Raw genomic sequence first — 20,557 nt, forward strand, 5'->3', positions numbered from 1 at the left:
ACTGAAGCGCATCGATTCGCGTGGGGCGTAGAAAGTAGAGAACCGCGTTCCTTACGTAAAATAATGCTTATCGTCTCGCACAACGAACTTGTACGTGTTTCCGCTCGTAGCTTACATCTCATTTATTAATCGTATGTATGTATGTATGTATGTATGTATGTATGTATGTATGTATGTATGTATGTATGCCTCTCTCGCATCGCGTTAAACATCCGCGCGCGCGCCCACGCACTAGGAAAGATTTACATCATGGGGATCACTTTTTTATTTTTTCATGTCAACAAATGATATATTTTTAGTGCCTATAGTACTTATAGTCTTACAGTACATTTCTCGGTAGATTTAAACAATTACAAATGAACATTCTCCAACATTCAAAGACGGAACTCTAAATGTTTCATTTTTTTTTCAAACTATCCTTCCCTCTTTTTATCCGCTGCTCTTGTGCGCCCATACATACGCATACGCACACGCACACGCATACGTTTCATCATTCACCCTGACTCATCCACAATTGCCTCTTGCTCTCCTTTCTTCTTCCTTCACGTCTTCCTTCCTTCCTTCCCTCCTCACTTCCCCCGCCGTTGCTCTCGGATTAGAGACTTACTCAATTCATCTATGTCCGTATTCATTTCGCTTCTCGCGGATCTTATAAACGCTTATGTGTCTCCTTACGTGCAACGCAATGACCGCGAATAATAATCGGTGGTAGTATCATATCTTCCGATGAGTCTCCAAAATGCGTAGCATCTCGTCGCCTAAACTCCTATTCCTCGCGACCATTTCTTTTAATCGTTAGCTCTCATCGCGATCTACGAAGCAGCAATCTATCTTATTCTGTTCCCTATTATTATTATTATTATTATTATTATTATTCATTATTGTTATTATTATTATTATTATTATTATTTATCAGTATTTATTAATAATACTATTAATATTATTATTATTACCATTATCGTTAAGTCGGTATTCGTTATTTAATTCGAAGTCTAGCCACGTATTCGAGGGTCGAGAGAGTCTGAAAGTTCGATCAAACCGACCAGCGAGCAGCGGGGCTGTGTGTACGAAAGAATAAGTAAGAAGAGAATTGATGGGATCGAGGGAGGAAAGAAAAGAAGAGATATATACATATATATATATATGTACATACATATCCAACGGTTCGAATTCGCGACACAACGCAACATCGGGGGAAGAGAGACGGGGATTATTATTATTAGATGAAAATGATATCGGATATGGAGGTCGAAAGTTGGTTGCTCGTGGATCTCCGCGGACTAGAACGGCAGCTTTAATTTTCCGGTGAATCCTATCCAATTCGATACTCTCTGACAAACCTCCGTCTTCGATTCCGTCCCCCCCGTCGCAATTATCCATCTCCTCCACCTCCTCGTCATCTTTCAGCCGCCGCCGCAGACACGACCGATATCATCGCTGCGTACGTGCATACACGCGCGCTCTCCCGCGTTCCCTCCCCCCGTAGATCTCGTACAAACGAGCCGTGCATCGCGTACTTCTGCACGACGAGATTGGGAAAGTCAAGGACACGATATGTGTCGACAAATAAAAATGTATACGCCCTGGCTACGACTACGTTCCGTCCCGGTAAAAAGCTCTGGTTTATTAAACGAATAGAAGAGTCGCGCGATTTCGTTACTTGATAGAGCGGCCGTTGAAGAATCCGAACGAATATCGAAGCTTCGTCGAGAACAGTCTTTCTAGGTCGAGAGAACAGTTTTTAGGAGAGAGAAAGAGAGAAAGAGAGAAAAAGAGAGAGAGAGAGAGAGTCGATAAATCGGAGGTCAGAGGAAACGCTTATAGATACGACGAGTGAACGATCCCTCTCGGTCAATACGCGTGGACGCCGTGCGAAAAGAACATTGGCAACTTTTCAGGAATCTTTACAGAAAGCGAATCAGAACGAGAAGAACGTTTATCGAATTTGTCGTTTGGAGTACGCGTCGTAAGTAGGTAGGTACTTCTAACTTGTTCCAGCGATGCTGTGTAACGCGGGCACGTGTAGTACACGCGTGTCGAGTTACGTGCTTAGAGAAAGTACCCCTAGATTGGATCGATAGTCTAATTAATTGATAAGCGACGAGGTGTATCTCTAACTTGGAGAATTAAAGGCTCAGGACGACCGGGTCCTCGGCGACCAGTTGCGCACCGGTGAAGATATCTCCAAGAGAATCGATTACTGATCGCGACCAGAGAAAAAGGTTTTGCTTTCCTCCGTCGATCGCGTGTCGCTCAACGAATTTCGTAAACGTGCAATGTAACGCCTTAGTGAAGAATGCAGAAACAAACAGAAGGCGAATAGGCACGAAGATGACCTGTTCACGTTATCACGACGCATTTTGAAGAAACACATACGCGCGTGCACCCGTTCTTTCCCCTTTTACTTTATCTCCTTTAATCCCTTGTCCATCATCGAAATTTTTGTACCACACATCGTTCCTCTTCTTCCTTTCCTGCACTCGCACACAGTCTTTTCTCCCTCTCTCTCTCTCTTTCTCTCTCGCTTTCACTCTTTTTCCCACTACTACGCTACGCTCACATTCTCCTTCGCATTATCACTCGTTTAAGTCGATTTGATTCGCGCGGAACATATCTATGCGTTATTGAATTAGCTTCGATAATTATTTTGTTCGGAATTAACCATCTCGGTACAATTAGTGCGGTTAACTAATCTATACTATTAACTATGTTCACAATGATCGCTACAATTTACTCATAGTTCATAGTATAAATGTCGACAGCTTACAATACGTATGCTACGCTAACATCGGACTCAAATGTTGTATCGAATGCGGCGCGCTACCAAAAATTCTTATTCTCTTCACCCGTTTAGCGACAACCTCCTCCTCCTCCTCCTCCTGGCATCGGCGCGTGGCCGACGCCCCACGCATAACTCACGCTCCTTCTTTTCTCTTCCTCCTTCCCCCTGTACCCCCTTATTCCTATGTCTGCGTTTCGTTTCGTTTCGTCCTCGATAAGGCAAGAGCAGAAAACAAAGTCAAGGAGAAAGATAGCGAATTTCGCGAGTACCGGTACACGTGCGGCAAAAGCGACGCGCTTTGTCTTCACCGCTTCTCCCTACCGTTCCCATGTCCCCACCTCGTTTCTTTTTCTCCTCTCGTTTCCTCTGCGTTTCACCTTCCTCTATTTTCCCTGACGGTCCCACTCGTAGACCGGTCTTCTCAGTTTCGTATTTCTCTCGTGTCATATTCTTTTTGTTCGTATGCACAAGCAACGGTTAATAATCCTACGTAAAACTATGCGTTTAACACGCCTATTTAATTGTGGGCACGAAGGGTTAGTATATATTATGTACCTTACGTCCTCGACTCGTCCGCTCGAAGCGTACAGTATACACCGTAAGAAATAAATAGCCATGCCGCGGGCTTCGAGCGGACGGGTGAAATACAATTGCTAATTCGTTTTATAATACGTCAACATCCTTCCTTTGAGTTTCTCTCTGTCCTCTATCGTTTTCTTGTTTCATTTTTTTTCTTTTTTTTTTGGTTAACAACAACAGATCTTACTTAACTCTAATTATGTTTCTGGTTTTATACTTTCTAAGGCCTTGATACTCGAAAATCATACTCTCGCTAAGGCAGTGGCTCTTTTAACTCATCCACTCACTCTCACTCATTCTATCTCTATTTTTCTTCGTCGCTCTCTCCCCCTCTCGCATTCTCTCATTCGTTCACCCATGCAGTCGTACCTATGTATGCTCATTTTAATGCAATGATTTCTGTCGCAGGTGAGGTAACTCCGTTTGCTCGGTAGAGTTTCGACCGTCTACTTCTTTTAAAGAAACTCTATGTAAAGGTCACACAGAAAACGATTCTCTGCTTCGAATCTATTTTCACCTAAGGGCTGAGGAAACGGAGCGAACGAGCCGAGAGATAGAGGGGTGTGGAACCTGATCTTCAGATTCGCGACGAAAAGAGTTTCGATCACGTGGAGATCGGATGGGAAATGAACGAGCGGAGAACGTCCCGGTTCTCGGGACCCGACGACTCGACCCATTGTGACCAGTATGACCGAAACAGAAGCGGAAATGAGATGAAAGAAAGCTCGTCGTCGAGTACGCTACAATCTGCTACATTATCTAAAGTGCAGGACGTTGTGGATTCTCTTTTTTCTTTCTTTTTTCAACAGATTACATCAGATATGAAAATGATTGCGAGATACGTGGTGGGAAAAGCGAAAACGGACGTCGTGGCTCGGCCAGGGTGATGTCCAGGTCGGCATAGACGTCGACGATGTTGGCCTGTTTTATGCGAACGTTCTACGTTGGGAGTTGGGAGACTTGTGAGATCAATACGTAGTCTGGTCCTCATGCTTCTCTCTTTCTCTCTCGCCCGCTCGCTCCCTCGCACGCGCGCACACACACACACACACAAACACACACGTACGTTTTCTCTCCGACACGCACACACACACAGTATGCACGTACACTTGACAAACACGAATATATACATAAGTACAGACACAGACACAAACACACCCCCAATGTCTCTCTGTCCTTCTCCACGCTGCTTTTTCTGTGCCAGCATTCGCTCTCTCGCTCTCTCTCTTTTCTCCCTCCGTCCCTGTGTTCGTGGCTGGCTTCGCCGAAACTCGAACGCACCGGCTAAACTCGGATTTTTCGAACTTCCTGTTTGCCTCGATTCGCCGTTTTCTCTATGATACTTCTCTCTCTTTCACGAATCGGAACATCTCTCACCCCCCCCCCTCTTCCTGAAAATTCCTTCGCCGGTTCAGGCCGAGTTCCCTTGATCAGCCAGCCGGGAGCGAGGGAGAGAAGTGAACGATCGGAACACCCCCTTATTAATATCTACTAGACTGAAATGAAACGAACGATTCACGGGTTCCTATATGCACCTACGTCGATCGTTTTGTACTTGATTTTTGTTTTATTGCGTGAGGCGGTTCTCCGAATGAGAAGGTGGCAAGCAATGGAACTGAAACCTGTGCCGAGCACTCGGAACGTCTGATCGCGGTGGAAGGGAAAATAGCGAGAGCGGAGTCCCGAATGAATTAATCATGGGGTTCGCGCGCATCCCTCTGGGATTCACCGATCCCCTTCTTTTTACGAGGAACGCCGTCCCAACGAGCCCGTTGATTTCGCCGACGAATGCTCGCGGCGAAACGAGGGAGACGGAAAGAGAGACGAAAATTAATTTTCAGCAACAATCGTGAAAAGTGAGAGATCAAAGGAGCCAGGCTACCTCCCAAGTACCGACCTTTTAACTCCGTAACGATATTATTGCGCTTTAACCCATTCCCACTATATCCTTTCCCTTTGTAGGCGAAAAAAATAACCAAGAACGAATGTTTGAAAGGACGCGCGACGTTTCGACTGCGGCGAATGAATTTCCGTTTAGCAGACGAGGAATCCGACGGAGCTCGGCGTAGTTGGGGAACCGCCGTCGGTCACGGGAATCGAGTAATCGTAGTCACGTGGCTACGAACGCTGGCAACGAGACCGTAGAGAGCGTCCCTCGTAAAAAGAAAGTGTCGGCTGCGTTAAAGGCGGCAAAATACGTATTACGAATGGGCGTGACTTCGCGTTATCGATTCGCGATTAAGAATTCTGAACGAAACATAAAGGTGGGTCATCGATTATTCCTGTTCGAAGAGGACTGACTAGCTGAAAGAAAGGGTTGGAGAACGACGTATAACGGGGAGTTAAGCGCGGAGAGAAAACTCGACGGATCCCACCGAATCGATGGTAGAACAAAAGCGCCGGTTGCTCGTTGATCGTCGTTTACGAAACTTTTCCAAGAAACGTTTATTCGAGCTACATGTTGTTGGTTCGTTTTAGAAATAGTACCCACAGAACAATGAAAAGCCCGTTTTGTTTCTGGCGGCAATTAACGGTTACAGTCACGGCTCGTTCACACGTACGTGCATTATATGTGTACCGCGTTATATGAGTGCGTGGCACTGCGTAGAGAGAAATCGTGCTCGATGAGTCGCGCACAATGAGTTTTACCTCGTTCCGTGCCGCGTCCTCAAGAAGAGAACAAGTCACTTTTGCGCGGGGCCATCGGTTCTCGAATTCCCTTTCCTCCGTTCTCGATTCCCGTTGCCTCCCTTAACCCATTCACAGTTCAATGAAACGCGTGCGTACGTCAATGACGATCCTTCGCCGTAAAGTATCTCTGCTCGAAAGAACGGCACTCGACAAGATGGATTAGATATTAGATAAACTGTGAACGGGTTAATCTCGCCTCCCGCTTCGACCCAGACACATGCATCGCCGCTTCAACACTTCTCGAGTTACTTATTGCTCCGGTTACCGTTTCTTTTTTTTTACGGATGTCGTGTACAGGAAATAAGAATCGCATTTGCGTATTGTGCGTTTCATCGTTTCTCACCGCCGAGTCGATCGATTGGTTTGTCGTGTCTGGAGCCGTGTTCGTCGATGTTCGATCGTTAGCCACAAGTGTTTCTTCGTATATCCTCTGCTACTACACAATAGATTTCCTACGTCCTAAACTAAATTCGCTTACTCGTCTTTGGCCGCGTTTAATTCTTCGCTCTGCCCAACGATTCTAATCCGCGTGTCGCACACAATAATTGCCCGTTCGTTCAGTTCATCCCCTCCGTTTTCTATGTACTAAAATACGCTCGCGCTTCTCGGCTCGGCCAGAAAAATTGCATCGGAAAGCAATCGCTATCTACTAAAATTCTCACTCGTTATTCTCCTAGACTCGACGCACACGTGGGTCCACCACCCACCCCGTCTCTTTCTTTTCCTCCTTTCTCTCTCTCTCTCTCTCTCTCTCTCTCTCTCTCTCTCTCTCTCGCATACATACACGACCCACGAAAAGTGTATGCATGCTTACATGTGTGCGTATACATGGACGTTCACATACGCGTTTACACACGTACAGCCAGACGACAGAGACACACGCGCTTTCACGCATGAACACGTTATGCGTTACACGCGAGCTTCACATACGTATGCACGTAAATCGAGTAGTATATGTATGTATTTACACACAGTAATTGCGCAATCGTACATCACCTGCGCACGCCCCCCCGCCGCGCCCTAACACCTCTCACCGCGGTAATTCTTTTACAATTATCTATTTATATGTATAATATTTATAATATATCGTAATCGCTTACCTCGCTCGCACCACCGGCAAACATTTCGATCCGCGATCGTCCCTCCGCGACCCTCCACACTCTCCCTCACCATCCCCCCACTCTTATGTACAGGCATACACAGGCTTTCTTTCTCTTTTTCCACTATCTATCATCATCATCATCATCATCATCATCATCATCATCATCATCATTATCATCATCTCTCGTTCGTATTATAAATGTAAGTTAGTAACAATTATGTATTGGACAATGTTTAACAACGCAATGAATGCACACGCCGGCTTCTGTCGTTCTTCGCGCGCGCACTCGCCCGTCTCGTGTACACGCGAGTACATCCCGTGCGAATTGCATCGCGCGAATAGGCTTAAATATATAGTTCGATTATAAAGCAGTTGTAAAACGAAAGTTGGAGCGCGGGCAAATGAAAATGTGTTCGATGAATAACGTGGCTCGCGACTATAATCTATAAGTTCGAGATTAGTGCCAAACGAGTGTGATGGCAAGCCGGAGCAGTACCGAGGTTTCAACGCAACGTGCACGGGAACCGTTTTAAAACTGTTTTCTAATCAAAATGTTCTCGTCTTCTTTTTTTTTTTAGAGGTCTGGTGGTAGGCGTTACGACAACGATGACGACGATTCCCCCATTTCTAGACTTCTACGCTGATTTCTCCGTATAGTGGTTCCTCGTGGCCTCCACGGAAACAAGCGAGTCACGGCATCGAAAAGTGGATGGGAACGAAAGCAAGAACGTAGAACAAAAGGGAAAACGGTATCTCCGACGTCGAAGAATTCGAGGGCAATGAAAACACGAGACTTGGCTGTTCTTCTAATATCGTTTTAATATTCGCTTGAAGCTTGAATTATAGGAGTAGGAGATTGTTCCGAAGCCACGCATGCACACTATGCGGAAAAAACTTGTGAGAAACAAATCTTTTCTCCTCCTCTCGCCGCTAGTTTTATCTCTTCGATATATTCGTCTATAAAAAAAATTATCAGTTTTCTACCTGTGTTTTTTCTTTTTTTTCTTCTACGAAACGTTTCTCCTTCGATTTCTTCATCAATTATTAATAATATACAGTCCACCACGCTCTTTCTCTCTCTCTCGTTCGCTCCCTCAAGCATACGCGCATTCAGACACGCTTGCTCTCGCCTTCTTCTCGTCCCTCTTCTTTTATTTTATATCGTTACACGTCTATGTTTATATAATGATTATTTATTGTAATGTCTAAACGAACACATATTTATACTCCAATAAGTTTATTTATCCCGTTATCTTGCTTGTATATTTTTATTAATCCGTTTTTCTTCCCCCCCCCCCGTTACCATCGATCTGCCGGTCAAGCGCCGTCCGAACGTCGTCGAATCTCGTATGCCTCGTCTCGCTGTCATGACCGAGATCACCTACTATCTACCTACATCTTTTTTTGTTATTTTTTAATGTCTCGTTATTCATTAATGGTTTATACGAGAACGTGTACTTGCATTTTTTGTGTTTACCATTTATCTACCCGAGACCGGGTCACTCGCGTACTTTACTTCCTAATTATTTCGTTTCACGTCCTCTGTTTCTCTCACTCGCAGCTGGATCTCTTCGCTCGCACGCACTTTTAATCGTCTTCCGAGTAGTCCGTTCGCGTGTGGTATGTGTGTGTACGTGTTCCGTGTGTGTGTGTGTATGTGTATGTGTATGTGTATGTGTGTGTATACGTGCGTGTATGTCCACGCGGCTGTAACGCGCCGGACGTGTAACAATAACTAATCGTTATCGTAATCATCCTAACGTTAAAGTTATTTCATCAATTTTTTTGTATTTATTTTAATGATTATTTCATTATGTAATCGTTAGTATTTAATTTATTACGTAGCCCCGTCGGTATTATTCGACTATCTTTTACTCGTTACTCGTCGTTTTACCAACCCCCGTTACTCTTGGCAAGAAAAAAAAGAACGTATCGTCATCGCATCATCGTGTCATCGCCATCGTCGTTATTTTTATTTTAATTAATTAATTATTATTGTATTATTGTTATTATTATTATTAAGCCAGAGACGTTGCGACCTCCTCGTTTCGTTTCGCGTCCGCTGTCTCTGTTCTCAAATCGAAACGCCAACGTGCGTTCCTCAATTCCGTTTCCTTGCTCTCCCGTCTCTTCTTCCGCTCCGTTCGATGTTCAAATCTCGCCTGTTTCCCATCCGATCCTCTCGTTACAATTCTCCTCAGAGAACCGTGCACACCTGACCATTTTCCGTAGTTTCGTTTTCATCCGTTCGTCGTCGCGCGTCGACTCCTTTCTACGCGCTTTCGTTCGCTCTGCTCTACGAGCTTCGCATTTAAGATCCAGAATCGTGAAGGGCACGACCAAAGTCCCTTGCTATTGAATTCTGGCTATAGATAGAAAAAACCTGTGTTTCACACGTATCGCGTGTTTTAAAACGCTCTATGGCGGGTCCTTCCTCGAGGACAGTTTAAAATAACGTCGCCTAGCCGGAGAAGACCGAACGTCCTCTTCGAAGATCCTTGAAGGCGCACTGCTCTCTCTCCGACTTCTTCTTCTTCCCGTTCTTCTTCGAGTCCATGTCTCTCGCCCGGTGTTCGTATAACGCGATTTCCTCGATCGCCGCCATCGATACAGCCACCACCACCACCAGCTCCATCGTCGCCAAGGGCACTTGGCCGCGAACGAATCGACGAGGAAACAATAATAATTATCGCGTCGCGTGGACGAAAAACGATCGTGGAACGACTCGCAGATAGAAACTGTGGCGGCGGTCGAGGAGGTAGGATCGACGAGTATCGTGGAAGTAGCTCGCCTCGTCGTAGCAGCGAAACGTCGACGACTTTTACTACCGCGCGACCGTCGCCGAGATCGGTATTTTTTGGATCGCGTTCTTCGCCACCTCCACCACCACCAGTACCAGCAACACCACCACCAACTTCGGAACCGACGTTCGACCACCACCCACTTTTTCAGCAACCATCTAGCCCCGTAACCCGCGCTGCGGTAACGACTCGCTAAGCAGCTACGCAGCCAAACGACGATGTCCATCGTCGTCGTTCCTCCGCCGACGCTACCAGTCACCGACGCTGACCGGCCGGTGAACATCCTTGGTATCCAGAACACGAGAATCGTCAGGATGTCCCCGAGGACGCTGTTCAGGACGCACAGCCAAAAAAGTTGCGGGAGGCTCGAGACCGACGACCGGTTCGAAGAGGAGACGCTACCGATCACTACCGGGCTTGCGCCGCCGCTACTACCGCACAACAACGTCCCTGGTGGCCGCTCCGTGATGCTCCCTGTTGCAGGCGAGCTACCAGAAACCGTCGACGATTCCTCCAACTCCTCCTTTTCTCCTGGGCTGCTCTCCGTCGATCTCGATACACCTGGTCCAAACAGAACGCACAGTCTCTCACTTTATTAATACTGAATTTGCCATCCGCAGAGGTCGAAAGGGGAATAGGTGATAAGTGTCGGTTGCTTCGTGGAAAAATAATAACACCGAGATTACTAAAGAGTGGCAGCGCCTATGTTAAGGATGTATTGGCTATACAGTCAATCCCAAAAGTTTATGCACTTTAGAAACGAATTTTTTAAAAAGAAATCAGACGTCGGAAGAACATTGCTAATAATAAACAACAAAAAAAATTTTCGATTTTTCCGAGATTTTTCCAAGGGGTACCCCTTCAATTCCTTCCAAATTTTCGTTTTTGGCCAATAATTCCCAAACCGCTGGACATACGGAAAAATTGCATATGACCGTTCTTGTAGAGGACGACGAGATCTACAATTTCCATGTAAATTTTTTTCGCTAGCGTCAATAGTTAAGGAGTAATTTGCAAAAAACTGTTTTTTCGTTTTTCGTCCATTACTCGTTAACTATTGACGTTAGCGAAAAATTGTTACATAGGAATTGTAGATCTCGTCGTTCTCTACAAGAAAGGTCCCGTAGATTCAACGGTTTAGGAGTAATTAAGGAAAAACGAAATTTTTTGCCAAAAGTTCGCCGTTTCGACGCTGGGATGGTCGGATTTTGTCAACATCAATAAAATGCCAAATAATCATACGTAACTCGTTAAATATCGAAGTTACAAGGAAAACAACTTTTATCTGAAGCATTTTTCGCAATTTTGAAAAAAAAATTTTCCTCAGCGTCAATACTTAATTGGATATTTCCTTCTATACTTTTTAGCACGTAGCTATTTATTATCAGCATTATTTTTTCGACGTCTGATTTCTTTTTAATTATAGGAAATGCGTTTTTCTAAGGTACATAAACTTTTCGGATTGACTGTATAGCCAATACATACTTAAAGCGCGGCCCGAAAGAAGGGCACAGGAGGGCTCAAACCAGCAAGGTAGATTCATGAAATCCCACAGAATGACTGCTTCGGCGTGTACCGACGTTCAGACTCACCGATGCTTTTTTTTCCAGCATTTGGTCGTTTGTTAAAAAAATCGTTATCAGTAAACTCATTACTTTTACATTTGCATTTTGCTGCATTTTACCCCAAATATCGTTGATTGGACTAGACCGGCGACAGTTTTGCTTGGTGTTTCTTACTTCCCGGTCCAGCATATCCTACAGAGCGCCAAAAACTTTTTGGGCCACGAGGTCCCATAAATAAAGACTGCCACTCTTTAGTAATCTCTCCTCGGTGATAATAGTGAGGATGCACCAGGATGCACGGCGAACGGAAGTCCCGACACGCTGTGCACTTAAATTCGTCAGTGATCAATCCGAATTTACTGTGGGTGCGCGGAAATTGACTCTCGGCGTGTACAAATCGAACGATAACAAACTCTGTGCTTGACGGTCCATAGTAGCCGCGTCGCGAATATCCGACGAAAATTTCCCGGCGTTCACCGGTAATGTTCCCGAACGATCCGGCCACGCCGCGGACCCTCCAGCCTATTGATACGACATAAAACGAATCGGATGAAATGATACCAGCAAACGTGAACCGGGATCACCGATCGATCAGTTTATTCACATTTTTTCTTTTTTTTTTTTACTCATTCAAACTTTTCCCAGTCCTGTTTACCACCGCCTCTCGGTCGGTCGCGATTTTTCGCGTATTTACTCGTGTAACGCGATAACTAGAAAACGCTGTTTTTCGCCCGTTTACAAATATTTAACCGAGCGGACGGAATATCGGTGAATCCGTGACCAGTTCGAGTTGTCGCCTCGTCGAACGAATCGATACGTTTTCACGCTAAATTTGCGTGATGCGTCGTGAATTAATAAGAATGCACTTCGGGTTTACGATCGTTCCCCAGCCCCGCGAGAGTACGACCGTAGCTCGAGAGCGAATCGCACAGCGAGAAACGCGTCTCTGTAATAAAGGAAAGAGGAAAGATGCGAGGATTATGAAAGATTTTAAAACGGAGCATCAAACGGTCGATTAGTTTTTTAGCTGGCAACAAGTTCTCGAACGATGCAATGACACAAAGAATGTATTTCACTGATAGTGAGTGTGTAACAGCGCTTTGGACGTTGAAACCTTTTTGCCATTATACCGAGAGACGTACCTGTGGAAGCTGGTTGAATGGTGTTGACCTCACAGCGGGGGGCCGTCGGAGGATCGTGGCTTCTCCCGCGTCTTCGTAGTTCCCGATCGGTGCAGTTCGCGCAGATACCCGATCCCGGCAGTTCCTCGGAACACGCGTGGAAGCAACACTCATCCTCGTTGGTGCTGTGCACGGCTCGCGCGGCTTGCTTTCCGGTCTCGGGGATGTTCGGATCTGCAATCATTACGTTTTCCAACCACCTCCTCTCTATCCTACTCACGCGTCTTAAGGTTGTACGAACTCTTATATAAAAACAATGACAAAGCATTCAACTTTTAACAGTTACTATAATATTACATTAATCAAAAGCAGTACGAAATTTCAGAAATTTTGCAAGTCTATTAACACTAGATTGCCCAAGGAAGTCATTTTGACTTCTTTTGGGCAAATGTACAAATAATAATGCATAAATTATTTTTTTTCCCAAGTGAAGTAAATTTTTTTATTGTTAACATTTACTAATAACTTGTTATATGACTGTAAATAATATAAAAAATATTAAAAATTAATTTTAGACAAATTTCTTTACACATTATTCTTTCACAATGCAGTCATTTTGACTGCTTTTGGGCAAGATAGGTATATACTAAGTTTCAGTCTTTCTAGTGTTAAAAAAGTTATTACATCTTCAATTCTTATGTCGAAGGATAGTATTTTCATTTCATTTATGAAAAAATATGAACGCAACAATGACAAAATTTTGTAATTTTGTATAATTCTTTGTTAGAATGAATGATTCTATGAAAGCCTCCATCATGAGGCAAAAATGTATCGACAATTCGAGAGAACTGAAAGGTTAAATCTGCGGAAAAGACTGAATTTGGGAAGTATCCCACTGGTGAAACGAGAGGGTGCCAGAAACGATATTACCCTTCTTCGAGATTTGAACGAGACGCTTGTTACGTCGTACGGTTGTAGGATTAGGTTGGCCGTTACCTGTGCAGAGGAAAGTAGGCTCGCCGGCGTATTGTGTGGGGTACGCGGGAGCACGATCGCCGGGAAGTAAGTAAGGGCAACGTTGCTCCACGGACTGGCAGAAGGACCGACAGGGCTTGAGCCTGCTCCCTGCCCAACTGTTCGAACTGTCCAAATCCTGCGGTCCCCCGTGAGCAAAGTAAGGCACCAGGGAGCTGCACACCCATTTTCTATACGCTTCCTGCAATCAGAAAAACGTTCGTTCATTACGTGGCCCGTCGGACATGTTCTTTTTCTATAACTGTGCCAGTCGATTTTGGAACCCGATGCGAGACGAATAGATCGGAGTCGATAAGATGGGTCAGTGGCTGACCTAGATGTACTCTAAATAGTCCTGCGCACACTCCGACGACGAGACCGCGTTATAATTACGTTGCGATTGCATGAAAAGAGACGAATACGAAACGATGTTTTTCGGCCGAGCGAATCGAGCCGGGCAATAAAATTCTGATACTCGTCGAACAGCTCGCGGCAGAGCGTTTTGTGTCGCTGCCAAGCCAACTTTGTTCGCGGGTTGCCTCGGGAACGATAACACGAACTAGGTTCGCATTGGTTTTCTCTCGGTAACTCGGAGAAACGCTAAGTTAGGCGAATTTCGATTGACGATACGTGGCAGCCGGGGAAGAGTTGCGGAGTGCAGCTATTCGTAGTGGGAGCTTGTCAAACTGGCAGAAGTAGGCTCCGTTCGATTTAACCGCAGACTCTGGAACTGTGCTGTCGCTCGTTTGTTGATCTACGACTCGAATCGTGGAACGCGCGAGCGATAGTTTAACGGGAGAAGCGGGACGGCCTGGAAACGTGATCGGCGAAAGTGATGCGCGATTCGGCGTGGAACGAGGCGAACGATATGGGATGTGACATTGAAATCGGTTAGTAATTGGGCTGAGGAGGAACCTGCACGGAGGCGCGGAAAGTTTGCGGAGCGAGTTAACGGAATTGGTGTCGAAGGGTCGAAGGAAACTTAAAGATAAAACACGAACCCGGGGCTGTAAAAGTTTTGATTCGATGAGTCCGGAGGACGGACGGCGCGGTGGCGGCGCAGCGGTTCGCCGCACAGTTAACGAGCAAAGAAAAGGGGGATAGATTCTTTGAGAAGAACGCGAAAGGGATAGCCGGCCGAGGGGGAATTCTAGGGGCTGGTGAGTCTGTAGGTGGGTCAGATAGGTAGCTACACCTGAAGTACACTCCAAGTTGGTTGACCCAATTCTCTCCAGCCTCTGCTCTCCGAGTACATCTACGTTCGAGCTAGGCAGATGCGGTACCGAACCTCCCCTCCAAACTATCTCGCCCCTTCCCGATCCCTTCCGGTCCTCTCCTCTTCGCCGCGTCCTCCTACCCCTTCGCCCGCTCGTCGCTCGGCTGCTCACCCTCAACCCCCTTAATCAGCCACCTCTTCGTTCTTTTACTTACAATTAGATCGCTACAACGTGGGAGGGGGCGCTCTCTCTCTCTCTCTCTCTCTCTCTCTCTCTCTCTCTCTCTCTCTCTCTCTCTGTCAAACAATACGTCATTTTCCGATTTCCTTTTCTCGTAATACCCCGTCGACGCGTCCGCTGTCACCGCGTCGGCTCGTACAATTTCCATCTAATCTTTTTTCCAGCCTTCCTATCCCGGGATCCTTAACCCGAATAACGAACAGAGCCGCCGGGAGACAACGTTTCCGAGTACGTGCGATTACGACGGTCGCACAGAACGTTTCCCCGACTCCGCGACGACTGGGCGAAAGGAAAAAGGGAGGAATCGGAAATCGGATACAGTTTCGTCGAAACGGTTCGTTTGCGACGAATCCGCGGTGACGAGACACGTTTCATTCCGGTGATGGACCGCGTTAATTTCTTTTCACTCAGACTAATGCATATCGACTCCAAATTCCTTTTCTTCTCGCTCTAGTTTCTTCTCGCCCGTCGCATACACACGGAGGCCACGCGTGTTTGTTCACGCCGTTACCCCGAGGTTCTTCCATTTCATCCACGTCTGCACTCGCGTACACACGCGACTCGTAATTCGGCCTGTCATTGTTCGCTCCGGATTCGTGACATTAATTTATCCCCCTTTCGGAATAGCGCCGGAGTACGTAATCCTTTGTCTCGGTCAGGTCGACGAGATCAAAGACGAGAGACACGAAATTAATAATGCTCTTTACACGGACGATTCTTTTATAAAACATCCTGAATTACACATCGCGCTTTTTCTTTCCATTCGCACGACTATGGATAACGCAACGATTCGACGATTGTTCGACGCGATCGCCGATCGGTGAACGCAAAGGGAATTGTCGAGTCGACCTGACGCGGCAATTTCCAACTGCTAAATTCTGGAACGACGTTCGTGCAACCGAAAACCGTACTCTGGGTACCGTGGCTGGTTCGCGAACGAGTTTTCATATTTTCCGGCACGAGTATTCATACTTGGCCGGCACGCTAGATTAATTACCTCCGCGGTCTGTAGGAATGATTTTACGCGAAAATATAAATGAATCACGGACGGCGAAGTTGCTATCGGAAAACTTCGCTCGGCTAAGACGGAACGAGCTGAACGAACGTTAAACCTTTCGCCGACTCACGAAACTTTTCTGTGCTCTTTAAACGAAATTAATTAACTGGTCAATGCTTCTCGCAGTTGACGGTTCCAAATACGCGTGCTATTAGAAAATGTTGACTCGAGGACATTGGAGTTAATCCTCTGTGGGTCTGTCTAATTGTCAGGTCACACGCTAATATATCAACGTTTTATAAAATAATTTCAGTTTCTTCACGAGATTGCCTATGTCTTAATTATGCAATGTCTCTGGGATAACCAATGCCAATATTGATGAATTTTCTTTCATCTGCATATACAGGGCACTTAAGGATGTATTGGCTATACAGTCAATTCCAAAAGTTTATGCACTTTAGAAACGAATTTTTTAAAAAGAAATCAGACGTCAGAAGAACATTGCTAATAATAAACAACAAAAAAAATTTTCGATTTTTCCGAGATTTTTCCAAGGGTACCCCTTCAATTCCTTCCAAATTTTCGTTTTTGGCCAATAACTCCCAAACCGTTGAACGTACGGAAAAATTGCATATAACCTTTCTTGTAGAGGGCGACGAGATCTACAATTTCCATGTAAAAGTTTTTCGCTAGCGTCAATAGTTAACGAGTAATTTGCAAAGAACTGTTTTTTCGTTTTTCGTCAATAACTCATAAACTATTAATGCTAGCGAAGAACTTTTATACAGAAATTATAGATCTCGTCGCCCTCTACAAGAAAGGTCGTATGCAATTTTCCCGTAGATTCAACGGTTTAGGAGTTATTAAGGAAAAACGAAATTTTTTGCCAAAAGTTCGCCGTTTCGACGCTGGGATTTTGTCAACATCAATAAAATGCCAAATAATCATACGTAACTCGTTAAATATCGAAGTTAGAAGGAAAACAACTTTTATTTGAAGCATTTTTCGCAATTTTGAAAAAAAAAATTTTCGTCAGCGTCAATACTTAATTGGATATTTCCTTCTATACTTTTTAGCACGTAGCTATTTATTATTAGCATTATTCTTCCGACGTCTGATTTCTTTTTAATTATAGGAAATGCGTTTTTCTAAGGTACATAAACTTTTCGGATTGACTGTATAGCCAATACAACGAGCCAAGTTATTCAGGTGGCCTGTTTTAAGTGCCTCATTCTGTATAGATTTATAATTGTCGATTTTCCGTTCCGTAAATCTTTTTATATGTAAGAAAAAAATTCGGTAAAAAATTGAGAGTCAAAGAAAGTGTGTTAAGTGCACGTGTATGGGGTGCCTAGGTTTTTGAACATCGGCGCGGAAAGACGCGAGGGTAGAGAAAAGAAATACGTGGACGTAAGAGCGGTAGGAGTCGAAAGAGCGGCGTAACGGCGAGGGACAAAGTGGTGGACATCTATTGGAGGCATCGCGGAGATGGAAACAGTTGTTTGTGTGTCGTGTATCGAGTGGCGGAGCGGACCGATGAAGGAAGGTAGGAAGGAAGGAAGGGGAAGAGATCGAAACGTGGAAAAGGGGAACAGGGGGTCGAGAGAAAAAGAGAAGGGTGCTCGGAGGGGAAGGTTAGGTGGCACGAACGGGGGAGGGTGACGGTGTCGGCGGTGGTTGGCGGTTGCAAAAGCAATGCCCTTACTCGCGGTGACCTGGTTACCTGGCCCATATCTCTGCCGCCCTTCTACCGATGCTACCCCAAATCCTATCCCTCCTCGGCCTCCGAGTGCTCCTGCACTTTCTCGTCGGCTCGCGAGAACACCGACGCGCGCACTAAAAATTAGCAGATTACCCGTGACGCGCAACAGAAAAATCTCTAATTAATCTGTCCACCGATTAAACCTCATCGTTGTTCGAATTCCGATTTGCGCCTCGCGTGCAGATTTCGTTATCGCGTCCGGACATCAAACTTTTCGTATCGTCGGTTACTCCGGTCGATACGTGCCAGGTTCCAATTAGTTTCGCTCCAGAAAATTAAAACTGTACGAGATTCACCAGGCGGCCGGACAATTTTTCAATGACGAATGACGATTCCGCCGATTTTTCGTTTTGAGAATTGGCACCCGTCGTCATCGGCTAGATAAAAATTTCGCGGGACGACGGTTTCTCACCGGGGCGGGAAAAATCGAGGTAAATCCTTGAACACGCGATCATCCGACCCGATGCGGCGCGACGCGACGCAGAGTGGGAGGTCGTCGCATCGCCATAAACGCGGACGTTCCTTCCTTCTTCGCTGTTAAACCTGTCCGTGACAGTCCCCTCACGATCAGCCGGTCGCAAAAACGAAAGTGATGCGTGCATCGATCGATCTCGGGGCAATAAAATCCAGAGACAGAAACTTTTCATTACCGAACGCCGGCCGCGAGCTGTTTCGAATCGATCGTGCAAACGAGTATTTAATTACGTCTATTCGTCAAGTCGAAACTAACCAGCCCGATGGATCGGTCGGTCGGTCGGGCGTCCGGTTAGCAGGCTATTATCGAAGCGGCACCTGAGGCTTCCGAAGATTTCACAAACGATCCTCGGGCAAACGGAAAAACATGCGGCTGAAACCTTTTACAGCCCGTCGTCGTCGTCGACGCCCCGGTGACGGGCCACTACTTAACTACTTGCTCGTTACCGAGACAATTGCTTGGAAGACAGCCGCTGGCAAGTGTCGCTTCTCTGGCCGCACAAAGCCTCGGATAACTCCGGACAAAGCGTGATGAAGTGTGCCTCGAAAACATACACCGTTTCCCAACCTCACTATTTTCTCTCGAGCCCTTTAATCGACCGACCATTCGTCAAGCCGAACCGCGGGTCTGTTCCATAAGCGGGATTGATTATCCGGTTTAAAACGCAACCGGACGAGGATCGGTGGAAAAATGGAAAAACTGTGGCAGAGATACGTACGTATGTACATACCTATCGCGCTTATTGCATCGAATTCGGTCTGGCCCGATTGGACCTCGCTCCGTAGTTATAAACAGCGGAACGGTACGGGTCACGGCCATTAAATGAACCCCGTTTACGTCCAACGATCTATGTACTCACGTTTCGTACATATATACGCGCGTTCCACCGTAAATGCGTCCGCTTATTAAACTTCTCTATTACCCTGTAAATACGAGCGGTAATGAATTTGATCGCGCAACGGAGACTCGAGAATCTCCGATATCCGACGACGGGAATCGTAAGAAACTTCCGTGGTGACGTTCGCCGCGGTGGATCAGAACCGCGACAAATTCTTTGGCTCACGTCTGAGACTTACGTATTCTTGGAAAGTGGAAATGCTGGCTCACGTCTGAGGCTTACGTATTCTTGGAAAGTGGAAATGCCGTTGTTATTGTGTTTATATCTTGCGACAGAAAAAGTTTTAGAGCCGAGAAGGAGTGATTCTGCAAGTGTTTCTGAACAACAATTTCCTTTGGTAAAAAACCAGCCATGGGTAGGTTGGCTCGGATCGTGACGCTCGGCCATGGCTTAGCGCGGGCCCTACACGCGCTCTTATTGGTCACTGTGTTTCGTTAATAATTCAAAAACCATGCCTCACTTTGCATTTTGGCAAAGGAAATTGTTGTTCAGAAACACTTACAGAATCACCTCTCTTCGAGTCTAACACTTTTTCTGGGATACCCTGTATAGAGGAACGTCCCATACGGCGGTAATTAGCGAGTAACGATTCAGTGTTACGTGAGGTCTTCCGACCGGCGTGATACGCGTAGCGATTAAGTAATTTAATAATAATAATACTGATGTATTGTAATAATAATAATAATAATAATAATAATAATAATGTGGCCGGTAAAGATCGAAAACGATCTTCTTCCAAAAGAGCAATACCTCTGTCGTTCGGTGGAACGAGGAAAATTACTCCTGTATTCCAGCCTAGGACTAGCAAGTTTAAGTAAGTAATAAATGGTGATTCTACGCATGATGTAAAAACATAAGGTGTGTTCTTCCGGCGTGTTCAAATGTCTCGCTGTTTGCGCCTTCCACTCATCGATCATATTGGAAGTACGATGAACTATTGTTTAGTTCAAACACGCATACATATTACATTCCGAAAACCTAATTTTTGATATGTTTACGATTTTAAAATTCGCTCTGTTTTAATATGAAGCGTGATTGGTTAGAAATCCAAAATGGCCAACAAGTGGACGTGTCCGTGTACAGATGGATGTTCAAATGGATGCGCAAGAACACACCTTATGTTTTTACACCATGATTCTACGTGTCTTGTTGCTTCTGACATGCGGACACAACAGCCGTTGTTGCCCTGTCCTTTCTATGCGAATCGTACGAGTCTGAATCACGGTGGAAAGGTTAATAGACCACTGTGTACCCTTATTTCGAAGAACTGCAGCGACGGTTTCTCGCTGTGCCTCGTAAAAATGTCCCTAGGG

The 20,557-nt window shown here is 45.6% G+C and overlaps 1 protein-coding gene across 1 annotated transcript in view; it reads right to left on the reverse strand.

Annotated features, from left to right (window-relative positions):
• Positions 1-247: 247 nt before the first annotated feature.
• The window catches only part of Mid1 (calcium-permeable channel component Mid1), a 33,637-nt gene continuing 13,327 nt past the window's right edge, over positions 248-20,557 (reverse strand). Inside the window, exons 2-4 of the mRNA XM_018026671.2 lie at positions 13,638-13,857; positions 12,663-12,875; positions 248-10,516 (exon numbers count right to left, since the gene is read on the reverse strand). Coding sequence (XP_017882160.1) covers positions 9,573-10,516; positions 12,663-12,875; positions 13,638-13,857 — 1,377 coding nt within the window. The 3' untranslated portion in view covers positions 248-9,572. The remainder of the gene's footprint in view (positions 10,517-12,662; positions 12,876-13,637; positions 13,858-20,557) is intronic.

This window comes from Ceratina calcarata, unplaced genomic scaffold (genome assembly GCF_001652005.2).
Source record: "Ceratina calcarata isolate Rehan_Ccalc_2016 unplaced genomic scaffold, ASM165200v1 scaffold39.2, whole genome shotgun sequence".
Classification (NCBI taxonomy): domain Eukaryota; kingdom Metazoa; phylum Arthropoda; class Insecta; order Hymenoptera; family Apidae; genus Ceratina; species Ceratina calcarata.